This window comes from Gasterosteus aculeatus, chromosome 6 (assembly GCF_964276395.1).
Source record: "Gasterosteus aculeatus chromosome 6, fGasAcu3.hap1.1, whole genome shotgun sequence".
In the NCBI taxonomy this organism is placed as follows: domain Eukaryota; kingdom Metazoa; phylum Chordata; class Actinopteri; order Perciformes; family Gasterosteidae; genus Gasterosteus; species Gasterosteus aculeatus.
Window position 1 is genome coordinate 18,427,334 of NC_135693.1, and position 19,203 is coordinate 18,446,536.

Here is a 19,203-nt window from a genome sequence, read left to right on the forward strand (position 1 = left end):
TTCACCAACACAACAACAACAACCAGCGAGCCACATTCAACCATTGGATGCATATAATATGCTCTTACACCTGCAGCCATCTACCCACAAACTGCACTGTGTCCATTGACATGTCGATTGACACAGACGCCTCAGAAGAAAGTCCCGAGCGGACGCGATGCCGGCTCCGTGCTCTCGGCCGTCGGAGTCCCAGCTGCTGCTGGTGGGCGGAGGCCCGAACCTCGGCCTTCCTTTGTTCTCCACCGGCGCGCTCCGACTCCGACAACCTCTTTATGGAATGTGGAGTGGTCCACGGGGCCTCCTGCGCGTACACGCTGGAGGGTTGTTTTTTGGGTTCAACCGAAAACGCAGGAACCGCGAACGCCGAAGAGCCGCAGTGCGAGTCCCCCGCAGGCACCGAGTAGAAAAACAGCCGAGCGCTGCGTCGTTCTCTGAGTCCACCGACCTGTAACAATAAACAGGAGCTGCATCATAAGCTGATTAATACAACAAACAAATAGCTTAAAATCGGAACGGGTTTGTCCCTCTTTCCATTGGTTTTCAGCGATTGATGTGTTTAAACTGGGTTACCTGCTGTTATTTAATATTTCATCTTAAAGAAGTCGTTACATTGTAGAGTTCAGGTGTGGTTTTCAGAACTAATTATTACTTTCATTCCTTTAACGTGTATCGCAAGTATCGCGCAAATATCGCAAATATCGCAAATCTTTGAAATTCTTTATTCTGTCCTTCTATCCACTACAAAATTGCTCCTTGAGTTACTTCATTTGCCAGCTTGAAAGCAGCAGCGAGCCTTTAGCAGCTGCGTCACGCTGCGCATTAACTTATTACCGGCCGTCTTTACTTACATAAAAGAGCAGATTCTTTATCCAAAGCAATCAGACTAAACAATAAAAAGCTGAAGGTGTCATGACCAATTAGAAGCCGCCTTTCTAAAAAGACGGATCCGGGGATTTTGACTTGTTAACATGCTTGCATCATTTAATGAAACACAACCCCTCTTGGATTCTCATCCACTTATATCTATTTAAGTCTGTCGGTTCGGCTGAGTGGAAAAAGGGTCACCGTGTTCTCGACCTACAACTAATCTCCGCTAAATGAACAAGAGAAAAAGCATTCGCCGAACCAACAGACCTCGCAAAGTAACTAATGACCTTCACCCGCGGAGGGATTCATTTAATACTTTGTTGTTAGCCTTCAAACTAAAGATTCCCTGCTTTGGTTTGTGTTCAAACTAAACTACACAGCTGCAGGTTTGTCTGGATGCCTTCAAAACAAATTCCACGGATATAATATAACACACTATAATATAATAGCTCCTTCAATCAGAGTTTGCATTTGGTAAAATGGAGGCAGTGGGAAGGTCAATCACTAGTTTTCTTTTCCTTTCAATTAGAAGAAAGCATTTATTCTGATTGCATTGAGCATGTTGGCCATTGATCAGACACACACACACACACACACACACACACACACTCCATATGTATTGTATGATTGTGTGCACACAAACACCCACTCGCTGCATTTCTTTTCACTTCATTTCATATTGAAAAAAAGTAATATAAACCTTTATTGTCCCAGGATTTTTTTTTTTTTGATGATATGTTTCTAGATGAGATTAAATGATATATGAAATAAGCAAAAATAAAGGCGAATAAACAAAACAATAGGACACAGGAAATGATTAAGGAATGCAAAACATAGAAAACGAGGCTCCAGAGCTTGTGGAAATACGACATTTTTGTTTACTAAAATAAGCCATTACAGTAAACGTAAAGCACTCCTACGTTTATTCTCACCACAGCTTTCCCGAGCCAGTAACCTCCATTTTAATCAAGCTTATGGATTCCATTGCAGAAGGTTTTTGAGCAACGCTCAAAAGGAAACGCTAATAAAACTAGAAAGGTGCAGATGTTGTTCATCTGAACGAGTGATTGAATGAAGCGATGGGCTGCGAGGCGTCCCTGAAGGCACCCCATTCCAACACAAGAACCAGCGGCGACGTGTGCAGACAAACTGCTCAAAGTCCTCGTATGAAGACGTCTGATGCAGCCGAAGTACCAAACGAAACTCTGACTGCAGTTACCCGATATCTGAACGCATGCCAACTTGGTCTCTGGACGCTGGATCGGAGGCCTTCAACAGGTTTTGTCATTTATTTCAGTGTTTTTAAAAAAACACTCCACACAGACGGATATTTTCAGTCCCACCCGTCCACTTCTCTTTTCCTTTCATCACAGCTGGTTTCAGAAAAGGTTGCAACGTTTTCATTCCTTTTAAAAGCAGCGCGAGACTGAATCAGCCAAAACCACGGGGCCACAAAGGGACCAGGCATGAAGGCCACGCACACCTGCTCTATTTTTTTAAATGACATAACTTGACCCCCCAAACTTGATGAGGAACAAGCCTTCAATCTACATGCTGGCTGCGGTTAGTCACTAGTGTTAAGAAAGTACAGGCTTGGAGAAAGAACATAACCCTCAGGGAGACGCAGAAGAAGAGATCTGTCAGTAAGAAATTCATTTACAGGAGCAGCTCGGCGAGCGCGAGAGGCTGGAAAAAAAAAAAAAAAAGAGGAAGAAAAAAGCCGCAGAGGAGCCTCGCTTCACGAGTCGTCACACTCCAGACTTATCAAGCCGTTTATAATACATCCAAAATCAAATTAGTCGCAGCCGGCAGCTTTGTTTCAGCGCGAGTAAAACATTCCGAGATGCTGAGCGAGACGCCTCAACGCGGAGGTCGTCTGACGCTTCTGTTCCTTTCGTTTCATCCCAGTTTCATCCTTTGTTCCGAGTCAGAATCTCGAGCTTATGGTGTGTTGATCAACAGCACACAGCCGGTTTCAGCCCGCTCGTAGGTCCCCCCGATCGGCGCCACAGACGAAAACGGGCCGGCGGCGGTCGTCTCCAGGACAAACAAACGACGGGGAGACCCGGAGAAAACAAGTGGCTGTTGAGGAAAAGATGAACGTCCGCAAAACCGGCTTAAAGAGACGGATGTTTTTAGTGCCGATTGAACCGGAGCTCAAAGGAGAGGAGGAGAGTATTGAGCCTCGATGAAGTGCACATAAAATCCCACTTCAATGGAGGGTGAAAGGTCAGGGATCTCTTCTGCCCGCTCAAATCAGATCTTGCTAAATTACAAAAAGTGAGTTATATTGTCATTTAATGAGGTGTCCCAGCTGTTTCGCCCTTTAGCTAAGTTGTGCTGTTCACAACAAGGGTTGCTGGAGTTTCACCATGGTGGCCCTGCAGGACAGCACTTGTTTTTTTGCCAGCTTATGTTAGGCCTAACTGTTTTATATTTACGCCAAAGAAGAGCAAAGTTCACGCAAAGTTGGTTTCAACAAGTGATGGTTATTTTCTTCAATCGAACTTTATTCGTGCAGCGCCTGTCATACAGGTTCACAGGGGTTCTCAAAATGACTCAAAGGCTGAAAAATAACAAGAAAAAACTACTTCAGGGATAAATCCAGGATGTCAAACTGATTCAGCGGTGACAAAAGGTAAAAAGATAAAGCTACGGATCAGAGTTTAAAAGTCAGCCACCACATCCCTTGGATATCGAGACAGAAGGAAATGAAATGGAGTAACAACACAGGTCTTTTTTCCGTGTTTACGCTCATTATGAATGTGTGAAAATGTAGCCTAGCGTAGGATAGATGAGCTAACGCTAGTAGCTAATGTGCTAATGTCTGTCTAACGTTATATTGTCATCTAATATGTGTCCGTATTTTACGTTTTTCAGCACGTATCTGATACAGCTGTTTTTTTTTAGACTTAAATCTGAGCTTGCGAGTTGCCGTCTGGCTTTAGGGGGCTTTGTTTTTTCCGCCTCATAACCAGCGTTTTCTCCTTTTTATTCACGTTTGGGTCAGACAACAGTGTGCTTCACTAAGCTCTCCCTCACTTGAAGCAAAATAAACAAACACATCCTCTGATTTGTTGCCATGCACCAGAAAGCTTCTGATCTGTAATGTGTTTTAATTTAACTTTACCGAGCAGCACTTCCCGAGCTATCCAGCGCGCCATGTTTAATGCACATCAAAACCCATCTTCAGCGGGCTAATGCAACCCAACGACATCTTTAATGACATAATGCAAACCAATGCCGTCTTTGATTAAATAATGCAAATGTAATGTTTCGTTCCGTAATAGAATAATGCAACATAAATTCGTTACTTAATGGAATTACGTTAGCTGCGGTGATCACTTGTCTGACGAGCTAATGCTGAATGAAGCTAATGGCCGAGGAGTTCTGGGGCCGCGAGGGACTGAACCGGGTCGCCTGTGTTTGGCCTCCGCCTCTTTCAGTGTCTCTCTGTTTGTCTCCACCCGTTTGTCTCCACCCGTCTGTCTCCACCTGTCCTCCGTCACGCTCTCAGCCCGACTCGCCTCGTCTTTCCATCTCCGGCGGTCCCGACTGTCGTCTAACGGCGCCTTTGGAAATGGCACTTTTTTAAGAAATAGATAGTTGGAAATGAACTTGTGCAAGCTGACAGACACACACACACGTGCACACACACACACACACACACATACACACACACACACACACACACACACAGAGCAAGATCTCTACTGAAGGTCGTGTCACAGATGGAATGTTCCCTACTTTTAAAGATAAATCAATCTTCCATTAATGGGAATGGTCTGTGTGTGTGTGTGTGTGTGTGTGTGTGCTTGCATGCATGTGTGTGTGTGTGTGTGTGTGTGTGTGTGAGCGTAGAAGTAAAATCCTGCATTATTTCACCTCTCAATATCTTTGTGTGGGCTTAAGACACACTGATGTATTAAAAGCTATGGATGGAAGTGGGTACTCAGAAATGTGTGTATTTATTTTGATGTGTATTGATGTGTGTGTGTGTGTGTGTGTGTGTTACTGATCAATAGTTGTGATTGAAAGGCCCATTAGCCTTCGGAAGCATTAGAGCCAGCATCGCTCTATATGACAAGCTCTATAGAAACACACACACACACACACACACACACACACACACACACACACACTTCATACGACAGGTAACAAATTAAAAGCTTGAGAATGATGAATATTCATTCCTCATAAATACATTTTACAACCAATAGCGGCTCTGAGTGTAACTCACCACACACACACACGCGCGCACACACACACACTTTTGTTTTCATTACGTTTTTACGAGCGACTTAAAGCAGTGTGATGTCATGGTTTATTTATATAAAAGGAAGTTAGGACTGGAGCAAAGCGATTATTCATCTGCTGCTAGCATTAGCGTCTCAGTTAGCTCTCAGCCAGAAAAAAAATCCGTGGTCATTTGAATGATCGCAATCTTTCCCACCTCTTTTCTTTTATGCTCAAGTCGGTTAGATTCTTCTTAACTTTCTTACCTTTTTGTGAGCTGAAACACAAACGTTTGGACGAGATTTCCTTGTTTAAATTGTTAATGTTACAATAATTCTCTAAAGATCCCCCCGTTAACGTGTCCCTCTTCCTTCCTCATCTCCTCCTCCTCCTCCTCCTCCTCCTCTCTCTGTGCGTAGGAGGAAGGGGACTCAAGTTTCTACTGCGAGCTTTGCGATAAGCAATACGTGAGGCACCAACAGTACGACAACCACATCAACTCGCACGACCACCACCACAAGCAGGTGAGTCACGCCGCCTTAACAAGGCCCCCGGAGGTGCGGTTCATCCACCTTAAGCCCGCCTCCCCCAAGATCCCCCCCCGCCCCCCCTCCCATCTCCCCCCCCCCCCCCGGCCAAGGTCACGGATTCATTACGCGCCGTCACTCTGCTCGGGTTTCCGTTGGACACACACTGCGGTCGACGCGAGCACACACAAACACGCAAACGATACCGGCTCTCACGGCTCGTTTTGGGCCGAAAAAACTTCCACCGATTGATTTTATGTCGCGTGGAGCTTTTAGACTCCCGACTTGATTTCAGTAATAAAATAAGTAAAGGAGCTCCTTATAGCCGCAGAAGCCGCTGGGTGAGCGTCACGTTTCCGAGCTTCCTTTGTATCGTTGTCGTCCAGGGACAGATTTGTTGGTTTATTACTACTTTACTAAGCTTTAAATTGGCACAAATGATCTACTGAATCATAAATACCCTTGAGTCTATTATGATATACTTTGTTAATACCAAGCTACAACCTGATTATTACTGATTATTCCACCTTTACTGTGCTATCATGAGCTGTAAAGATAATCATGAACAGTTTTCCATCTCTTTCCATGTTCTTGTCTTTCTAGAACTTGTAGTTACATTATAATCCTAAAATAAATAAATCATTGATCTCTTCAGAGAAAATAAAGGTTGCAGTTATTTTTCTATCAATACAAAACATACTAATGATTGTTTCCAGGGCATCCTTCTGGGTTCAGATCAATAGTACATGTTCGCTGATTGCATCATAACGCATTATTTTTGTGACATTTCCCCTCATCGCCGGTCTGCTCTGCAACGGGAGGACGCTTTATTCCTCCGCAGCGGGGACGTGGAAGAAGGCGGCTCGGGGAACTCGCAGCTGTTTTGGGTGTTTACGAAATTATGGTGGCTGGGAGGAATGCATTTGCCGCAATTACCATTTTTCCACTCGCGAGCGATGAAAGAGGCGTAAGATTTCTCGCCGTTAGGCGCGTGTCAGAGTTATTAGGTTTACTTGAGGATGCGGCGCATTCAGGGCATATTGTTCCAGACTGCAACACTTGCAGGAAATGGATTTTCTAGCTGTAATATTCTCCAGCCTGCACACACACACACACACACACACACACACACACACACACACACAGAGCTTAGCCGCCCGTCTTTCGGTCCACGCGGTCGGTCACGGCCTCCTCTTGGAGACGAAGTGGTCTGCGGGGCGACTACGTCACAGGCGCCGGGGGTGCTGCTGTGACGGATGCAGGCGGCGGGAAAGAAAAAAACCCGGCGGATTATCTGAGATTATTGCGCTTAAGGAGGCAGCATGCTCTTCTAATTGAATATTTAATTGCGAGAGCTGTGCGGCGGGAAAGTGACACGTGGTTAGTTCAGTGCCGGAGCGCCGCGGATGAGAAACAAGGACTCGGAGGTTAAAGAAGGACGGTTTGTATCCACGCAGGAGGAACCGCGGCCCTCGTTCCAAACTGAACTCTCGTCACCCTTCGACTAAAAGGACTTTTCCACCTTCGGAGGCGGCGATACCGCAAAAACATCATCGTGTTTTTAATTTTAGACTAATTACTGAAACCTGCAACCAAATTATTACCGATTTTAAAAGGTGAAATTGCTTTGAGCTCTTTAAAAGAGCCATTGCTCGACGTTCCACACGTTCAATTCCAGCGATTGGGGTGGCAGTTTGAACGTGGCAGAGGGGAGGTCAAGTGACGACGCCACGCTTCTTTTCATTGGTCAGATCGGTGGGGGAGTCAATGTCTAATGGTAAATAAGAAATGATGATGAGAAACAGTTGATTAAAGGTGATTCCACGTGTATCTTTGGCTAGGTGAGGCTCGGCCGCGTACGCCCGCTTCCACGGTGACTGATAGAAAGATTAAAAGCTTTCGTTTCTTTTTGTCAAACGTCGTGAAAATCTGTGTTTCATTTCAGCCGAGTGACGTTCAGCAATTAGAACCGACACGAAACCACCTTCCACGCGCTTTTATGCAATCAATCATAGTTAATTGTTAAGTCCAACAATAATACATGAAATAGAACTTGAAAATGGATTACTTTTTTAAATAAATCAAGTGCTGGAACCTTAAAGCAGAGGAACCTTAAAGCAGATAAATTGCTTTTTAATATTTCAAACCAAATATCAAAAGTTTGGGCTCTTTATGTTTGATAAAGAAAACCCTGCTTGTATTCTTCATTGTGACGTATTGTCGTGATATTACCTTTACGATATTCTCCTCTTAGTCTCTTTTAATGCGAGATTGAAGATTGTTATTTGTAACTTAAACGTTACATTTTATTTTGGGCTTTGACTGAATCACAAAGGTTATTAAGTCAAGTTATTAAAGTTCCCCCGTGTCCCCTCCTCACAATGCATGTACATAAGACCCGAGGAAGCTACACACCGCAAGCTGAGTGTCCTCCTGTCTGTCTCTTTGTCCCTCTGTGTTTGTCCCTCTGTGTTTTATCTCTCTGTCTGTATCTGTTTGTCGGCTCGCTGTCTCTCTGTTTGTTGTCATCTGTCTGTCCGCGATATGAACCCACCGGTCTATTATTATTAGTACACACACACACACACACACACACACACACACACACACACACACACACACACACACAGTATCAGTATCTCCGGCTTGCAGACAGAGCTCAGTAAGTGAATTAAGCTGGTCTGGACTGTCCTAAAGCCGGCACTGGCTGACTTAGTGAGCACAGATACACAGAACTGACACACACACACACACACACTGTACTTCTTCAGTAGATAACGACTCGCGTGGACAAACTCACACACACACACACACACAAACTAAGTGCTGCATGATCAACGTATTTGGACATTTTCACGTCTTCATCCTTCCCGTCAGAATCGTGGTAACGACATCAAACCTGCTTCTCCTGCAGCGCCTCAAGGAGCTCAAGCAGAGGGAGTTCTACCGAGCGCTGTCCTGCAGGAGGCAGAGGAGGCGCAGGGAGGAGAAGAGGGAGGAGCGAGCGCTGAGGAGGCTGCGCAAGCACGAAGAGAGGAGGACGGGAGAGTGGTGAGGCCTCCACACCGCCACCTCCTTTCTGAACGATGCTAATGTGGAGAATGAGCCGCCGTTGAAAACATCAACGGTGCTTTTTTCTTGTGCTATGCTAACTTATCCTTCCTGGCGTCTCTTCCACGGGGGGAGTTTAAGCTCCACCTTGGAAGTGACGCAAATGAGAGAAGCGAGATAGATGCAACGCACCCTAGAGATGGAACGCACCCCAGGGCGGTGAAACTCGAGCTGCTAAAGGGAAACATCTACAGCCGCGATTTCACGCAGCATGACGTGTCAAAAGTCCAACATACTTTTATTTAAAGAATAATAATAAGAACATATAAAGAAAAATCAACTCCCCGTGTGTTCACGGGACTTTCTCGAGAGCGCCACCAAACTCCAAAATCCTCACGTGATGTTTGTCTTTAAAAAAACAACCTCGAAGGCAAACGATAAACAAAAAGGGAGGTTTGGAAACGGAGGATTTTTTGGCTGCTTCCTGCAGGGAACCGCGATGTGACGAGAGTTCATCTGGCGAGCTACCAAACGGAGAATTCTCAAAACACACAAACAAGAGCACACAGATGCAAACATTTGAAACCCGGAGCTGCGAGGCAAAACCTGGAGATGCCCACGCAAAAAGATAAAATTTAAAAAAAAAAGAAAAAGAACCGAGGTAACCGCCAGAAAATAGTCCCTGCAGACAGAATGAAAAACACCCAGGACGTATGAATCCAACAAACGGCAGTTAGAATTTGAATGCACTTGTCGACCGGAGAGCCAGATGTCGGCCTCCACGTCTCCGAAAAAGACCTCACGTGTTTCGATGCACATCAGTAAAAATAAATCACAGGAGGGAAGAGACGGATCACTAACCGGCGCCATGGATACAACCAGCGTTGGCACAGCAACCAATTAAAATCCGCTGAATGGGAATAATCAGTGTTAGTGTGTCTGACCAATCACGTTGCGCGTCCGTCCCCCCCTGACCCCCACCCCTCCTCCCTCCCTCCCCCTCTCCTTGCGGCACAGAGAGCCGTGTGTCCGTATCGGCTGTCACTTGCAACAATGTGGCTGCTGGCACAAAGGGGGGAGTGGGGGGGGGAGAGAGGGGTGGGGGGGGGCAGCATGGCCAAATTGATTTTCAGCTGGATTTCAGCTCTTCCTCTCGCCCTCCTCACTGCTTGACTCCTTGTTGCCTCTTGTTGTCCTTCTTTCTTTTCCTCGCCGCTTTATTCCTTCCTTGATCCCTTTTCTCTTCCACCCTTTACCTTTGTCGCTTCCTATCCTCTTTTCCTTTTTGATCTGGTTTGCTTTTCTCTTCCTTCCTCTCTGGTTCATCCTCTCATCGCCTCCTTTCATCTCCTCCTTTCTGTTCATTATCTCATGCTCTCGTCCTCCTTAACCGTCTCCTGTTTTTTTTATCTTTCTCTTTCTTTTGTCTTCTCTTCCCTTTCTTCCATCCTCTCTTTTTAGGTTTGTTACGTTTCCTCCTCTACTTTTTCCTTCGCTCACCCTTTAATCCTCTCTTCTCCTCGTCACTTGTCCTCCCATTTCATCCTCTCCCGCACATTCTTTCCATCCTCTTTTCCCTTGTATTTGTTTCCTTTTATCTTTACTTTCCTCTTATCCTCTTTAATTCATTACCTTTTATTGGCTTCCCATCTCTTCTTCATTTACGTTCTATCTTCTCTTCTCCCCTTTTCTTTTATTGTTCCCTCTCATTTCTTCCCTCCTTCTTTCCACTAACTTTCTTTTTCTTTCCCTTTCTCTTCTCCGCTAATCTCTCATCCTCTTTTTCTTCTTTCCTTCCCCCTAATAATTAATGAATTGATCTCGTCTTTTTCTCTCCCTCCTCTCATCACGTGTCTCCTCTTACCGCTCGTCCTCCTCTCCCTTTTTCTCTCTCTATCTCCTCACCGTGTCACCTCTCTCCTTACGCCCTGTTCCTCCTGGCCTCTCCTCAGTGCTCCTGGTTCTGGGCCGATGTTCCGGTCCACCACGGTGGCGGTCGAGCCAGCGAACCAGTCCAGACCGGAATTTGTGCAAAACTGGGACGGCGTCCATTACGGCGGCGCCTCCCTGGGAACAAGTAAGAACTCTTATTGGCACGAAAGCCATGTACTCGCCCGCTTTTAATAGTTAATGAGTGTGTGTTTGGTTTTGGCGATGGAGACATTGCTCTCGATATTGAGGAAATTGAACAGAGTGCGATGTGCTGCAGTGACGCTGACACATCTTCATCGACAGCAGCCTTTAGAAAGCAAATGAACAGCTCAGAAATGCCAAATGCGCACAGATTTAGATGTTCCGGTTGAGGGGAAAAAAGTAAGTGTTGAACAACATGCGTGCAGCAGTGAGGGAAACATCGCCCGGCCACTCGGGAACTCTGTCACCAATAATTCCCGCCGCCGACCAATCGCAAACAGGCTCGGCGGTGCTGACCTTTAAGTGGACGTGGAGTTGGAGGATAAAGGGAGCCATCGCATTAGTCGACCCACACTGCCCCGAATGACACAGCATTACTCGCCGCCATGCTGGAGTGCAGACTGCGCCACAGCAGTGATGCAGTCAGTCACGAGACCATGAGTGGATGTTGTGCAAACACATCTCTGGTTGTGCGCTGCGGGTTTAGCACTTAGAACTTTGGGCCAACGGCTGCGATGGTGCAATGTCAGCATCTTATGTGTAAAGACCTAAAAGTTAAACGGTTATTGCCCAGCCGGTGAACAGAGGTGCAAATGGTTCAAGGTCAACCTGTGTGTATGAAAGTGAAGCAAATGCAGATGTGTCTTGGACTTTTGCCTAAAGGCCACCAGGGGGCGACTCCTCTGGTCCCGTAGAAGTCTACCGGAATAATTCCCTCAGTAAACATTGTAAACATGGGTTTTTGGTCTCTATCTCTAGTTTTAAGTCGTGATGACTTCATCCACGTCGTATAGTCTGTGTCACCTATCTCAAAAAAAACACACTTGGTGCTGCAGAGCCCAAAAGTACATTCCTTTAACCAGTCGTCCTTTTTTATTTATACTTATTTTATTGAACTATATGCAAAAGAAACCTGCACCCAGTACCACTATATCAAACTAATGCAGTCAGTGTTTCGGCTCCCCATTAATCATGGGTGGTGAAGTTATTAGAAAACACATCTCAGTGTAGCATAAATCTATTTAGCAGCACCACAAGAGCAGCCTTCGAAAAAAACTGAAGTTGAATTAACGCTTTTCCAAAAAAAAACCTGAACATTAAGAATGAGATTGGAGCAATATTTTCCAGTTAAATGTGTCATTCATTCTGAGTTTGTTCTGATTCCGGAGGTGGTATCTCCCTGCAGTCCATCCGAGTGGATTTTAGAGTGCAAGATAATTCTTTTTTTTGTAACAAAGAAAGGATGAACATCACATTTTGCAGCATCAGTCCTGCGGCTTAGAAGAAACAATCAATTGTCCCCCTGTCTTTTCAGAAAACACATCGGTTGCATATTTGGTAAAGTTTTCTTTTCTCATTTCAAAGTTAAAACCGATTGAAAAGTTCAACAACTGCATTTAAAGTCGACCCTCTCCGAGTGCTGAATGTGAAAATACGTTTAGTATCGGAGGAGTAATAATTCATTCCGCGTCTTCCCTTCTGAAATGTCTCAAATGTTTAACAAAAGAGGCATCTCGCGTGAGTGGAAGGCACATTGTGGATTACTTTTAAAGTTATGAGTCATCTTAAAACCTTCATTCAGGAAATCATTTGCCCGAATCCGCCGCCACACCGATGCGCGGACAGATGAATGTTTGGCAGCATGTTATGGTCCAAAGTGGGTTTGAACAAATGGAAATTACATGTTGGAATAAACCCTTAATCTTAACCCCCCCCCCCCCCCCCCCCCGATGTCTCAGTAAGCCACACATTCATCTCTGCGCTTATGTTTTATCCGAGTCCATCCTACACCCATTTATCACACTGCGATGTGTAGAAGCAACAAAAGAAGTCCCGCTGAGGTGCCAGGGAGCTGAATAAATGCATGAGGAGCTTACTGTATGGGGAGGCATCATAATGAATGCTCTTCTTCCACATGTATCCGCTCCTACTCGGATCCTTACTGTCAGGTTAGGCAGATAATCCCCTTACGTTTTGCATGTAAATGTGATCTGTGTCAGCGTCGGCTCTAATCCTTCCCACTTTCCCCCCCTCCGTCTGCAGAGCCTCAGACCCAGGCGACCCGGCCCTTCCTTCCCCTCGACCCGGCGCTGGAGAGCAGACTCCTGGGCGACGCGCAGTGGCCGTTCGACCCGAGGGACGCCAGCAGCACGCCGGCCGCCGCCGCCGAGCCCTGCGCCCTTAACGAGACCCGGGTGGACTACAGCGGCCTGACCGCCAGCGGCGCCACTTCAGCGAAAAACAGACGCTTTAACAAGATCCCTTGGGCTCGTAACTACTCAAGCCGGCCTGCCGCTGCCGAGGACGCCCCGACGCCTGCCGAGAACGCCGCCACCGCCGACGGCTCCGGCTTCGGCGGGAGAGTGGCCGCCGGCATCAGCGCGGACGCCGCGTCCATGCGCAGCAGGCTCCGCCCCGTGTCCTTCTCGCTGGCCAAAAGGAGCTGCGTCCTCCTCCACCAGTCGGCCGCCGTCTTCGTCCAGGCCGGCCGGGGCTCCGGTTCGACGGGGAGGCAGGAAGGTGCAACGGCGCAGGAAAGAGTCGGGGAGCCGGCGGAGAAAGCCGCGGCTCGGCGGCTCGGGTCGCCGGTGCCTGCGGCCGCGGGTCACTCGGACACTGGAAACCAGTGCAGGGTGGACGTCGAGGCCGCGACACGGCACCCAGAGCCTGCGGCCAGTATGTCCGCCGACGGGGGGACGGGGGTTTTTCAGGCTGGAGCCCGGGTTCCTTTGTGTGATGGCGATGTGATCAGAGTTGGGGGCTCGGTGGTCAGCGGGAGCGGCAATGGGACTGGAGCCCCCGTCAGCGGCGAAAGTGGGACCGGAGCTCATCTCTATTCAAACGGTGAAAAACCCGGACGCATTTCCGACTCTGTCGGCACAAACGTGGCCAAAGATTCGACAGGCGGGGACAGCGGGGTTGACGCCCACGACGACGAGATTCCTCCTACCCCAGAGCCCGAAGGCCCGCTTCGTCCCGCCGCAAGTCAGCCTGAAAAAACAACTTCCGTTGTTCTAAACGAGCCCAAAGAATCTTCAATCCAAACACAAGAACCAACTTCTTTGCCCCCAAATCGCCCCAAGGAGCCGTTTTGTCGCGTCCTGTGCCGGGACGGCACTCGGGTTCTTCTCTGGCCCTCGGAGATGGTCAGCTACACCGGGACGTCGCCCTCCATCTCCTTCAGCGTCAACCCTCTACTGTACGACTTCAGAGCACATCATAACAGGGCCAAGGCAGGGGGCGAGGAAAAGAAAGGGGCACCGGAGGAAGGGAGGGAGAGAATAAACCCGCCTGTGATCAAACGACCCGAATGCCAACAGAGGCAGGAAGTTATGGAGAGAGGAAGGGAGGTGAAGACAGATGAAAGGGAAGAAGAGGATGAAGGAGGACAGGCAGGAAATCCTATGGAACTTGTAGCCCATTGTAGCAGCGGGGACGCAGCTCCGGACCGCTGTGGTTGCCGTGATGAAAGCGCTTTAAAATTTGTTCCAGTCTCGGCAGAATGCGCACCGAGAGACGGCCTTCAAAAAGCAGGCGGCGGGAGGAGGAGGAGGAGGAGGAAGAGGAGGAGGGGAGGGGTGAGGAGAGGCATGAGGAAGAGGGGTAGGAGGAAAAAGGGAGAGGAGGCCGACCGAAAAGAGTGTGGGAGGAGGGCAACAAGCAGCGTCTCTGAGAATCAGACGTTTGAGGCGAGAGACGAGAGGTCGAGCAGAGAGGCCGCCGAAAAAGAGGAGCGGAGGGAAAAGGCGCCATCAAGTAATCTCGCGGCGCAGCGGGCGGCGGGGGGGAGAGAAAAGAGGACGAGGGGAGAGGAGAGAGGGATGAGAGGAGATCAGGCGGAGCGAGAGGGGGCAGGTAGAAACGAGAAGCGAGCAGAGCTATTAAGTAATCTTCCCGTGAATCGGTGTAATCGGTGTAACCAGCTGTGTCTGCAGGTGAAAAGGGAGGCCAGACAGCATCAATCCCAGCAATCAGCCTCCGGGTGGGGCCCGGGGCTCAGAAAGCTCCTCCGTAGGGGTGCGGCATGCAACGCGGTGATTAGCCCCGTCCCCGGGCCCGTTATGGAGACGCCACGCTGTCCCGCAATTACGCCCGACCCCGCTCGGAGCGACGGAGGGACGGGGGAGACGCTCCCGAATGCGAGAGCAGGCGGGCAGGACGGGCGGGGGGACGAGGGGCGGGGGAAGCCGAGCGTGGCGCAGACGAGAGCGGCTCAGGGAAACGCCCGCGACCCGGCGACTAGCGGCGCTCCTCCCCCCCGCCGAGAGGCAGCGCGCCAGGCGGACATTTGTCCGGTTCCCGCAGCGTGCAGCCCAGCGATTAGCCTCGTCCCGGGTCCTTTAGGAGAAACGGCGTGCGGTCAAAGACAAACGGCCGGCGGCAAGAGGAAGGCGGACTCGCCCGAGGAAGCCCCGAGGAAGAAGAGGAAGAGGGGAAGGAGGCCAACGAGGAGACCGGCGTGCGCTTTGGGGCGGGAAGTAGGGTGCGTCCGGGATCCGACCGCCGACCTCGGCGAAGACGGGGACCTCGCAAAGCCCAACGGCACCGAGGCCGGGACACATCTGGACAGCTGCATGTGCGGTGCGGAGGTAAACGGCGGCCCGAGTCACGAGACAAATGACAGCGAGGGGCCGTTGGTCGAAGTCAACGACCACTGCGGCTGTTACGACAGCAAAGGCGCCGACGGCGAGGCCGAGGGACCTTTCAGCGACCTGCACACCAGCAGCACGCCAGGTGAGGACGACCGGCGCCACGTGGACGTAGAACACGCCGAGGATCTCAAACTGAGGCCCGACGATCGCCCGGACGAACCGGACGCTCCCGCTCACGAAGAGGCCGACGAAAGAGGCGGTCGATGCAGCGAGCGCGAAGCGGCGGGTCGTCGCCCCGCCGCTAACAGAAGCGCGCTCAGCGAGGAGGCGGGAACCAAAGCGCAGGGTCGCGTTCCGCACCAAACCAAGCCGTCTGATTCAATCGATCGCAGAACCTCCGGCGGCATCGACCCCGCCAACGTCCTCGCGGTGCAGGGGGATGCTGAGAGGGAGAGGAGGGAGGCGGAGGAGAGGCAGGTGGAGGGGAAGAAGCTGAAGGAGAAGCGGGCGGAGTGGGAGATGGAGTGGGTGAGGAGAAAGGAAAGGGAGGACAGGGAGAGGAGGAAGGAGGTGGATTTCGAACAGCTCTACGCGGAGAAGAGGCCTCGCTTCCCTCGCGGGATCCCCGCGCAGTGCCTCCCCCTCCACGCCCCCCTCCTGCTCCCGCCTTCCTCCTCCTCCTCCTCATTCTCCTTCCGTCACACCATCATCCAGCACCTCTCCCTCCTCCCGCCACCGTCGCACCTCCCCCTGCACTCATACCCGCACCTCCTCCCATCTTTCTCCCCGCTCACTCCTCCGCCACCGCCTCCACCTGCCCCTCTCCATCCCTCGTTTTACTCCTCATCCCCTATTTCTTTCCTGGATGCCCCCGGCCCGTATCCCTTGGCGACGGCGTTCCACCCCATGCAGGGTCACCACCCGCCTCTGTATGCCCCGCCCCATCCCGCGGTCCTGCCCTTGCAGGTGTTGTTCTGAAAATCGGGAAAGCGAAGAAATGGGAGAAAAAAATTAAAAAAGGCCCGGGACAAAAATGTCATGAGAAATAAGCGGGGAAAACAAAAATGTGATATTTCTTAAAGCCAAACCCCGGCAACCTCATCACCCCGTCCAAAACACTCAAAGCGCTGATTCACACGTGTGGAAACCAAAAAAAAAAGAAAAAAAAGAATGATGGCTAATTATCTTCATCAGTTGCAATCCTGCTGGAAATGAGCCTCAGGTGTGCAGCCGGTGGAGTCGTGGTGGGGGTGCACAGCTGGGCTCGCTTTCCCTTGGCGGAAAATCAGTCGACGCTCCTGTTTTGCATTTTTTAACCCGATGATTTGCTCGGCTTCCGACGCACGTCGGGAGACTTTTAAGGACAAATTCCATACTCAGATATATCGTCAATCTGTGATAATAAATGCAGGATTTTCTTCTTCTTTTCTTGTTGAGATTTACATTTCTCTCCCCTGAGAGTTTCCACTTCAGTTGGTGATTTTCCTACTTTTACCCTGAATGACTTTGAAGACAGATGTGAGCTGCACGCTCTCAACTTGAGGTTTTCAAGAGCTCATGTCCTGCATGACATTTTAAGCTATAGCCTCTGTGTTCATCGAGAAGTCTATTTAGAGCGTTTATATTAGAGGGTGATTATAAACAGTTACAACAAAACCCTGTGGTATCATGTCCAGAATGAACATTAAAGATGAATATATCTCCTCATAAGGCCTCATCATTTTAACAAAGATGAAACAATCATTGTGTCTGAACTCGCGCACATTCAACCTGCTGGCGTACGAGCGCACAAACTCATTCGTCACACTATTAAAACTGGTTAAATGAACAATACTCTCAGACTGTCGGGCTGCATTTTAAAGCTGGAGTTGGTTTTTGGTGCTCCTCATGGAGAAATGAAACGCTTCAGGAACAAATACGTCGTCGTTGGCTTTTTAAAAGAGGCGGTTTTGATCGGCGTCCGATGGGGCCCGTGCTCCGTGTTCCGTCGTTCTCTGGTGTTACACGCACAAAGTAGAACATGCTGTATTCGTTCGGGGCATAAATGGGCCACGGCCTGCGTGTTGTCGCCGCACAGAGACCCACTGCTGCCGTCACGTGTGCATAAATCGGATCTTCTGAGCTGTATTTTCTCCCACGTGTGAGAGTTGAACTTTGGCGCGAAATGTCGCGTTTGAAAAAAAAAGCCTTTGCTCCTTGATTTTGGAGGGACCGACTCCAGCGTCTGACCTTCATCCCCCGAACGTCTTACGCTGTTACGCTGGTTTTCTGCCATCGCGTGCCGCCTGCACTGAAAACGGACGGGTAACCTTACGTCCAGGGGCCTCATGCTAAAGGCCCCAAAAAAAAACGCCACCACAAACACACACAGCGTGGCGTCCTCGGGACACTCAGAGGCGGGGACGGTTCGATTTGAGTGTCAGGTAATCACACGGCAGACACGCCATTCGTCGCTTGCTTTTGTCGCCGGTTGACAGGTTTTCTTTTCGAGCAAAAACGTCGTCGCTTTCACGAATTCAGTCTCGGTTCTTTGGTTCCTGCGCAGGGAGTTCAAAGCGTTTCCCCTAAAAGCTGAGGACTCGGAACAAAAGCCACGTGCGAGCATCCGTGGCTGCGCCACGCTTCCTTCTCCAGGCTCCCCTCCTCCGAGTCGCGCTCCGCTGCGTCATTAAGTGCGGCAGAAAGTACTTTTGGCAATTAACTAAAAAAAAAAGCGTCCAGCGAGCCGCCGGGGACTTTCAGGAGATGTAAATGTGTTTAGAAGCGCCACGGGGAAGTGCAGAGTGACTCCCACACGCATAACACGCTGTTTCCCCCTCTCTGGCTCCTCTGAAGATGAACATCTGGCTGCGAAGGCTTCGGGGGGGGGGGGGACGCAACCGGCGGCGCCTGCCCCCGTCTCGCCGACTACAGATTATTGCTGCGCAGGCAGCAGATGAAATACAAACAAACAAACAAACAAACCGACGGCTGTGGGCGGATCGCCGTCCTGCCTGGAATGCACGAGCAAAAAACCACGACGGGTTTTACAGAGTCAGAGGAAAACCTGAAAATGTGAAAAAGCTAGACGGCACTTAGCCGGCGCGGCGGCGCTCTCACGCCGTTGTTCCGTACCACGAAGGGGTTTGACACCCTGTCTACAAACGTAGGTTTTTGTTTATTATTGTGATATAACTGTGTAAATTAGAAGAATAAAAACATGTTATTGGACGTATTTTTGTAGAGAAACCTCAGTTGAATGAGGCACAGTTTTTTCTTTTGTATCATGTGCTCTGATGCTATTTTAGTGAGTAAAATGAACTCAAATCAATTGTCCAGCTGGTCTGTATTTAAACCTTTCACAGTCCCGGTAATCAATTGATGGAGTTTACAATTTTGTCTTAGAGATGTCTTGAGAACCTGATGAAAGTATACTGGCAACATTTTTTGGTGTCATCTATTATCAGCAGACCGATGTCATCCCTGCGAATACACCAACAGATCTGGTGAATCCATTAAAACAAATTACTCTGAAAATGGAAATAAATCAGTAGACTTGATATCAAACTGTCTCTGTCATTGTTTTTCATTCTTTATCCCTGAAAACTACTTTCATAAAAAGTCCATTATTGGCAGACAAATGTGTGAATTAAGGCCTTTTATTGCCACTGTGTGAAATGATAAAGGGATTTTTAAGCTCATTCAGAGAATATATTTGGCAGCCATGTCCTTTCAAAATGTCATCAATTCATCAATTTATCCTATTAAAGATGTCACAGAAATTAACACTTAAAGGGACGTGCCACCATTCTTGAATC

The 19,203-nt window shown here is 49.0% G+C and overlaps 1 protein-coding gene and 1 long non-coding RNA gene across 2 annotated transcripts in view; one reads left to right on the top strand and one right to left on the bottom strand.

Moving 5' to 3' along the window:
* The window catches only part of LOC120820700 (uncharacterized), a 47,400-nt gene extending 28,448 nt beyond the window's left edge, over positions 1-18,952 (top strand). Inside the window, exons 3-6 of the mRNA XM_040178768.2 lie at positions 5,523-5,627; positions 8,545-8,681; positions 10,634-10,758; positions 12,858-18,952. Coding sequence (XP_040034702.2) covers positions 5,523-5,627; positions 8,545-8,681; positions 10,634-10,758; positions 12,858-16,384 — 3,894 coding nt within the window. The 3' untranslated portion in view covers positions 16,385-18,952. The remainder of the gene's footprint in view (positions 1-5,522; positions 5,628-8,544; positions 8,682-10,633; positions 10,759-12,857) is intronic.
* On the bottom strand, positions 122-5,478 carry LOC144409512 (uncharacterized). Its single transcript, XR_013467983.1, has 2 exons — positions 5,370-5,478; positions 122-445 (listed from the first exon to the last, which is right to left on the bottom strand). It is a non-coding gene; the product is annotated as an uncharacterized LOC144409512 (long non-coding RNA).
* Positions 18,953-19,203: the final 251 nt, after the last annotated feature.